The sequence below is a fragment of the Anneissia japonica genome, unplaced genomic scaffold, assembly GCF_011630105.1.
Source record: "Anneissia japonica isolate Jap-2015-1 unplaced genomic scaffold, ASM1163010v1 scaffold287908_len133989_cov124, whole genome shotgun sequence".
In the NCBI taxonomy this organism is placed as follows: domain Eukaryota; kingdom Metazoa; phylum Echinodermata; class Crinoidea; order Comatulida; family Comatulidae; genus Anneissia; species Anneissia japonica.
Window position 1 is genome coordinate 134112 of NW_022749211.1, and position 8955 is coordinate 143066.

General features: G+C 33.6%; 1 protein-coding gene across 1 annotated transcript; it reads left to right on the top strand.

Annotated features, from left to right (window-relative positions):
- Nucleotides 1-1977: 1977 nt before the first annotated feature.
- On the top strand, nt 1978-8498 carry LOC117121027. The gene is made up of 6 exons (XM_033266124.1): nt 1978-2447; nt 3800-3877; nt 4271-4384; nt 4704-4817; nt 5367-5483; nt 6261-8498. The coding sequence occupies exons 1-6, from the start codon at nt 2070-2072 to the stop codon at nt 8436-8438; spliced, it is 2979 nt and encodes a 992-aa protein (XP_033122015.1). The 5' UTR covers nt 1978-2069; the 3' UTR covers nt 8439-8498.
- Nucleotides 8499-8955: the final 457 nt, after the last annotated feature.

Consider the following 8955-nt stretch of genomic DNA (forward strand, 5'->3'; position numbering starts at 1 on the left):
AACATGATACTAATAATAAAAATAATACTAACGATAATAATAATAATAATAAGAATAATAATATTAATAATAATAATTTTAATGAGACCTTGAATTCAGGTAATTAAAGAGTGTTGATTATGTGCTTTCAAGTTGATGTTGTTTCAAAATCGACAAAAATGTGGGCTACGTTTTTTTGCCACGTTTTATAAAAACGTTTATGTCGAACACTTTCTTCTGGAGAAACGTTTCAAAATGATGATGATAATAATAATAATAATAATAATAATAATAATAATAATAATAATTGTGATGTTAATGCAACAATAGGTATAGTAAAATACTTATATTATTTTCATGCTAAGGTTGTCAGTAATTTTAAGTAGCACCTTACAGAATCTAGCTAAAACAGTAAAAATAAGAACGTAAGTAGTGTACAGATTACCGGTACTGTTTTAGTTTAAGTACCATAGTTTAAGTCAGAATTATTTACTGCGTTTTATCTTTTCTTTTTGTAAAGCGCATTGAGGCTTTTTTTGCAGAATGCGCTATAGAAGTATGGAATTATTATTATACAATTATAATGGGGGGCAGGGATCATGGGGGTGCTGGGGAACATTTTGGATCCCTCACTTTTCGGGGGCATTGTGGTTTAAAATACTATAGACAATTAAATTAATTAGTTTATTTTCTGTGGTACATCACAGAGGTTAATTAGACCTCTATGAATAAAAGATAATGAAAAATATGTTGGAACTTTATTTTGACAAATGGTCACCGGTGTATATGATGATAATGATGGATTTTCGGCGATCTAGACCCAAATTTTCGCGTCTCAGCACCAACCATGGCGCTTCATTTTGACTATGTAAAATGGTGATGTGTTGATACTATTTGAATAAGAGTGTCATTTCCGGCCATTTATAGGTGTATGATTTTCTCGAATTTTTGCACCTCAGCCCTAGTGGGGCTGTGATAGGACTGCCGGTTTGAAGTAGGTAAAACGTAAAGTGAATGTATCAAACGCAATTTGTTTTATCTTTTATTTTTTTATCTTTTATGGTATATATCACACTTATTAATTAGATCTCTATGATTGCCGAAAATCGCTGATAACAATATAAGAAATTTAATTTTTGGCACTATATTTTGACTATCATGGTGATGTCATGATTATGATTGTTACTATATTATAACAGTGTCATTTTCGGTGATCTATAGAGAGTATAATAATTTCCTCAAATGTTTACACCTCAGCCCCAACCATGGATGGGACTAAAATGGGTGTGTTCTCATAATCCCCCATCCCCACCTCCATCTTTCAAAACAGATCTGCACTCTTGAAAATTATAATTACAAATGCAAAGAACATTCCTTCTTGTTAAAGATATACCATCAGTCAAAAATACAGGATAAAAACTCTAAAAAAAAATTATATAAAATTTTGAATAGCTCGATTTAAAAGGAACAAAAATGATCATCTTTCAACTAGAAACAGATCGAATAAAGTAGTTTTATCGACTAAATTAGTAATAGGCATTTTATTAAAAAATCCTTTGAAGTTACTAACTTACCTGCAAATTAATAGGCCTATACAAATTAGGCTAAACAAATGTCAGATTAAAAATTTATATTGTTTTATTACTGGCAGTACATACTTTTTTTTAACAAATCATCTTCTTTCAAATTACATCAAATAATTTCTCCTATTAAAATATTAAACAACTATTTCACAACATATATAATTTCATCCCACCCTTCTATCATGCTTCTGCTTACACAAAAAATATTTTTAAACAAGCCATGCCTGCCAACATATTTGTGAAGTAGAATTTGTACCCCAGGCCTAATCTCAAAAGCAGCCAACCGGAACGAAGGTCTAATCAAGCATTGTTTGTGATTGGTATTCATTAGAGGCCTATCACGTGACAACATACAATCAAGGCCGGGCGTTGATCCCTTATATTAGACCTCACACGTGAAACATTACGATGAGCCTAGTAATTGTTTTTTGTAGCAGCGCACAGCAATGGTAAAAGTTATATGTCGACTATTTTTAGCACGGGTTTAGGCCTAGAACAATCAAAAACATGCCACCGATCAGATCCTATTTATGGAGAAAGTTGAGAAGTAATTGCGCTTCTACTGAGTCAGCACGAAGAAAAGAGCCATTGGAACTGCCAGATTTAGAAAACCAACCAATTTCGCCGACGTCGCCAATTGCGCAAGAGGAAGATTATGAGATACCACACTCAGAAGCTTCTAATTCGTCTTGCAGCGCGATAAGTACATGGCGACTAAGCAATCATTCTTCTTTAATCTCACCATCATCAGTAAGCGTGAACACTGAATTATCAGACTATTCCGTAGACGGGAACGATTCATGTGAAATGATGGTGGAAAGTTCTGAGACCGAGGTAGAATCAACTCTATCCCCAATTGCAACAAGCAGCGAATTTTCATTCGAGGTAAGATATTGCATGGGATTTTGTAGTCATTTTCTTTATATTTGTTTTTTTATAGGTCTTATAGGTTTTATATGACCGTGGGTACATTTTCAGAATATTCAGTGTGGCGATGGAACATGTATTCATTTTTGAATACTGTAGTTGATTTAGTCTAAGTCTATGCGTGTGAGGTGTGCACACTAGTCACCCATTTCTAATATTCGTCTACTGGATATTGTGTATACCAAAGATAAGCATATTATACCCCATTCAGACTAGCATCGCATTGCGATCGGCTGTAGCAATTGCGGCACCCAATCACAAAGTAAAATCGTGTGTGAAAGCTCACCAATAGATAGTAGTCGATATGTAATCGATATCGCAATTGTTACCCGTTGCGATCGGGTGCTACAATCTTTATTACTCCCGATTACCACGGAATCCGATCACAACGAATTCCACAGGCACTCTTTGGCTGAGGTCAGTCAACATAGGCCTAGCCACCGGAGGCAGGCCCTAGAATGTAAAGTTCGTTTGTGTTAGTCTGAATGTGTTCGTTGATTGCGATCGGGAGTAATCAGTTTTGGATTACCACCGATTACATCGCAACAGAGTGTAGTCTGAAATAGATAATCCGTTAATCGTGTTTCGGCCGCAAACAAGTTCGGCCTTGATGTTCTTGTGTGTTCAGTCATTTTTATTACTTTAACTAATAGTAAGAATCTTAAAATTAAAATTACTAAATTATTATAGCTTACTAGCAAGTAAGGAAAGGGCGAGGTTGAGTATCAGATTTAAACATTAAATTGTACTAATAAATTTAAAATAGAAATTGTTATTGTGTTTGCTACACTACAGCACTGTAACGTTCGAGTTTTAAAGATGGTAACTAGCTGCAATCGTACTTTTATTTTGAATTGCTTAGGCGTCTTTGATTGGCTGGATTTACGGCAGCTACCTTGTTTTTGAGTACACAAAACTCTGAGTTTTTATAGCAGGTAATGCGTTAGAGTTTGTGCTAGTATTCTTATTGTAACTTTGTATTTGATACAGAATTTGCACGCAAAAACTTTGAGATGCGCTATCTTTAGTTTATACAGTAAGATTGGTGCCAAAAGTTAAGAATATTGTTTTTGAAAGAGGGCGCCCTACAATTTCGATTTTCATTTTTTGTACACTTGGAGTTACAGTATGTTGGGTGCAAAATTTTAGAGGGCGGTGTTTCAAATTATGTTACAGGAAAGGATTAGTTTACTCATAAGATCTGTGGTTTACAGCACTTGCCTAAGCTATTTTCATTTTAGTAAATAGGATAATGGTAGTAACTTCATGGATCATATTTGATATAAAGCTACCACAATTTTATTTCACAGGTAGTCAGTGATCATTATGATGTACATTTTGTAGGCAGACATATTGGAAATGCTGATAACGATGATTGCGATAATAATGTAAGTAAATACCAGTTGTGCATTATTTCTAAAAATTATATAGTAAAATATACTTTATATTATATTATAATTATATAATTTTATATTATTATTTTTTATATTATAAAATTATATAGATAATATAGTGGACATTATTTCTGCATTATTTCTAAAAATTATATAGTAAAATATACTTTATATTATATTATAATTATATAATTTTATATTATTATTTTTTATATTATAAAATTATATAGATAATATAGTGGACATTATTTCTAAACCTCTTGATTCGATCAACAAAGGCTTTTAAAATGTTATGTTCCCCAGATTTTGACATTTAAAAATCCACATACCGTTTTGCAAAAATACTATCATTGTTTGTAAACATATCTTCATATTTAATATTTTAAGGTTGACATTAAAGAATGTGCTGATAGTAGGCCTAATGATGAAAGTTCTACACTAAGTAGCAATGTGGAAGCTGCTTGTAACCTAGACGACACTCCAAGTGAAAACGTATACGAGGTAAGCATTGTTGTTTACAAGTGGATTCATATTCGTGTACTGAATAAACTAATTTTGGCAACACTACTACCAGCAGAAATATATTTCAGCACAAAACATCAGACATTTAAAAGACATTTCCATGTCATGCAAAAAAAGGCAACATCAATATGAATGACAAGACAATCACAAAAAAAAAGCATTAGTGCTCTCACTTTACTGACACCAAAATTAATTCCAAAGCTCAAAGATGAACTCCACTGCTACATCACACTTAAATTCTGATTATAATGTACTGTTCTGATTTTATTTTACACAACACACTATTTATTTTCCTTAGATTTCCTGTAAAGATGATGCCAGCAAGTGTAGTAGGCCTAATATGAGTTCTGCAGTAAACAGCAGTGTGAAAAATGCTGCAAATTTTGATGATATAAGTGAAGGCTTTAATGAGGTAAGAAATCTTGATATTGAAAGCACCTCCAAAAAATATTTGCTCGCTCCCTCACCCCACCCCAGTCAGCCTCCTCGCCAGTGGCGGCGCTAGTGGGCCAGTGGCCACAGCCCGTCGAGGAGAAAACCACAATTCGTCTTGGAGAAAACGAAATTATATGTATTTTTTTTACATATTAATAGACTCTAAAATCGATTAAGTGAGCCTTTGAAAGCTCCTAAAATTGTCGTATTGTTTTTTTCGTCGGGGATATCAGCCACCTCGTCGGGTACCTTAAACCCCCCATCAGGGTAATCCTGGTGCCGCCACTACTCCTTAACCCCAGTAGTTTAATTTCAGCTAAATTACCTTATCTTGCGATTTAGATCCCTAACCTAATCACCTATCCCACCCCCACCCCACAACATCAGCCCCTTTGTTCAAGACTCCTAGATACAAAGTTTGAATATACAGTAGTGTGTAGAGTACGGGCATTAATGTAAATTATATTTATGTGACAATGTTTACACTACATGGACTATATTCTTTGCTTCTTATTTTTTTGAAAAGGTTACAGACTATCGTGCAAGTTCAACAGATACTTCATCATGTGACAACTTTCAAAGAAATAGCGATAATGAAAGTGATGACGTGCCTGAAACTACTGAACAAACTGTTTCAAATTTGGTAAGGATTTTTTTTATCAAGCATAATACAAAATATTGGGGGACATTGAAAATTAAATCTCACCTGAAGAAGATATTAAAACAAAACTTGTGATAATGAAATCTCAACTAGCCTCACATTGCAACTTTTTTGCTTTCTTAATGTTCTATGTCCTATATAATAGCATAATACAGTAAAATAATAATAATATTATTTTTAATAATAATAATAATAATAATAATGATATTGATGATAATAATAATAATAATATTAATAAGTTTTTGCTCGATTTCTTTAGAATGGAAAAAGAAAGTATGTTAACTTGTAAATTGTATTCCGTAAATGCTCGAATAAGCGCCGCACCAAACCTGATTTTTCTTTGCAAGCGCCGCTCTCGAATAAGCGCTGCGGTGCTTAATGGAGAGTTATTATTACCCTGTGTGTAAAGAAAGACTTTAAGAAATATGGTTTAAATACATGTATACAGTGTTAAAATGAATAAATAAAGCAATGAAGATACAAGCCTACGATGAGCATATTGAAATACGGGAATACGTAAAATAGGCAACATGGGAACAGGCATGCTTTTATTTTTTTATAAGCGCTGCACTGAAGCCTCCAAAAATGTTATAAACGCCGCGGCACTTATTCAAGCATTTACGGTAAGTCAAATTACAATAAGACCGTAATTTTGTGTAAAGTAAATATTAAAAGAGAATCATGTACACTGTTTAAAAAAAATTAAATCCTGCTGTTGCACACTAATGACTTAACTACTGTTGTACTGTTTTCTTTTAGGATGATCCACTTTATGAAGGTGCCCAGATTTCAAAATCGGAGAGCCTGTTGTTAATTATGGCACATTTTCTTCGGTTTGGGCTGACCCAGGAAGCATTGGGTAGTCTGCTTAAACTTATCAGCTTCCACATGCCAGTAGGAACATCATTTCCAATTTCCAAGTACCTTTTCAACCAACATTTTGAAGGTCTAAGTGCAACTCCAGAATTGCATGCATACTGTAGTGCATGTTCCGGGTACGTTGGTACCAAAACAACTACATGTGTAGAGTGTGGTACACTGATTAATAAGGATGAGAGTATTAGCAAAGGTAATTACTATATTATATTTAGCATAAGTGATCAAATAAAGTGTTTATTAGAAGACTCATCTATTCAATCTAAAATACTTAAAGATAACTCTGAGTTTCGTAAAGGTCAATGTTACAAAGAATTACCAATGTCAGAAGATGATATTAGCTTAACATGGGGTTCTGATGGTGCAGCAATTTTTACATCGTCAGGCTTCTCTATATGGCCAGTTACCCTTATGATTAATGAACTACCATATGCAATAAGGAGAAAACATGTTTTAATGGGGGGCCTGTGGTTTGGAAATGGGAAACCCAACTTTGCAACTTTTTTAAAGCCGTTAGTAAAACAGTTAAATTTACTTTCGTGTGATGGACTTATGTGGACAAATAAAGATAAACATTTGGTAAAATCCAAAATTTTTCCTGGTCCACTTTCTTGCGACAGCATGGCTAGATGCCAGCTGCAAGGACTAGTACAGTTTAATGGCAAGTACGGTTGTGCATGGTGTTTAAATCCTGGTGAACAAGTTCCTAAAGGGGGTGGCCACACAAATGCATATTCTTCAAATCAGCTCCCACTTCCAAAACAGAGGGATAAGTCATCATATATAAAAGATGCAGAACTTGCTGTACAGACTAATTCCACTGTTCATGGTGTTAAAAAGCCATCTATGATACTGCTATTGTTACATTTTAATATAATATCAGGATTTGTGGTTGATTATATGCACTGCGTATGCATTGGGGTTGTAAAGACAATGACATATCTCTGGCTAGAGAATGTCAACGCTCGATATTATATTGGGAACCAATTAACGACACTAAATAACAAGTTGACACAAATACGGCCTCCTTCTGAAGTATCTAGACTTTGTAGGTCTCTGACACAAAGAAAGTTTTGGAAAGCACATGAATGGAGAGCATGGTTGCTTCATTACTCGCCATTGGTTTTAAAACACGTGCTTCCAAGCACACATTACACACATTGGCTGTACCTTGTTTCAGCTATGTATATGTTACTAGATGATGATGTAAGTATTGACATGATTAACAATTCAGAATTGCTTCTAATGAAATTTGTTTTAGATGCTGAGGAAATTTACGGTAAAGAATATATTACATATAATATGCATTTACTCACCCACATGGCAGATTCTGTAAGGAACTGGGGACCACTGTGGTCAATATCATGTTTTGCTTTTGAAAGCATGAACCATAAGTTAGGAAAAATGATTTCAGGCACGCAGCACATAGAAAAACAAATTGCCCACAAGTTCCTCTTATGTAGAACACTGCCACACATTGCAATTAATTCATTTCAAGGTAATTTTTACATTAAAGACTATTTTGTAAAAACGTTAAATCATTTTCCACTGAGCAAGTTTATAGAAAAAGAAGAAAGTGGTGTTTTACTAAGAGGGGCTCCAAAACTTTTTAAGCTAACAGACAATGAGATGTACTTACTACATGACATGGGGTATACTAACAATATTGCACTGGGATATGATAAGGTTTCTTTTGCTGGTATAAAAATAACAACAGATAAGCATGTACATAAATTAAGAAAACGTAATGACTGTTATGTTTTTCTGAAAGATAAGACAGTAGCAATTGTAAAGAAATGCTTTTTGGTATGTGTATCATGTAACCAAATTAAATTATGTGGATGTGATAAGAAATGCTTGTTATATTTATCAATTTTGAAAACAAAGAGGACAGATATCTCCCTAGAAGTATTAGGAAAAAAGATATACCATGAAGGAATTGTAAAAACTAATGGACACAAAGAATATAGACTATGTTCAATAAATGAATTTGATCATAAATGTCTTGTGTTATCGGATAAGTTAGTATCAATTCTTCCAAATAACGTTGAGTTTGATTAAATATTTCTCTATGTCCTGTTGATCATTTGATGGTCTTATTACTGAAATGAATTAAAATGAAATGGATATTTAAAAAGTGGCTTTTGGCGGTTTATTTTACTCTGACATAAGTGTTTTAATAAATATTAATACAGTATATTCAAACATTGTACATATTAAGTATACAAAATACTGTTGTGAGATGAGACACGAGATGTGATAGTCATACATACATTTAAATATAATTTATTATAAAAATAATGTCCATAGAGTTTGTATTGAATTTATATATAGGCCATTTTCGCAAAATTTGAAATAAAAATTTCAGTTAACATGGCAACTTCCACCGAGGGTTGGGGAAGGGGAAGTTACAGAAGCTACGCACATCACGCTACGTAGTTACCAGTGTGCGTTCAGCACTCATTTGAAACTAGCTAGCTTCTCAAGGAGACTGCCGGCTGGAAGTACCAGTAAGTTGCAAGACGTTGGTGGCGCTCTTTCAAAATAAACCAGATTTAATTGTCTATACTTTCTATAG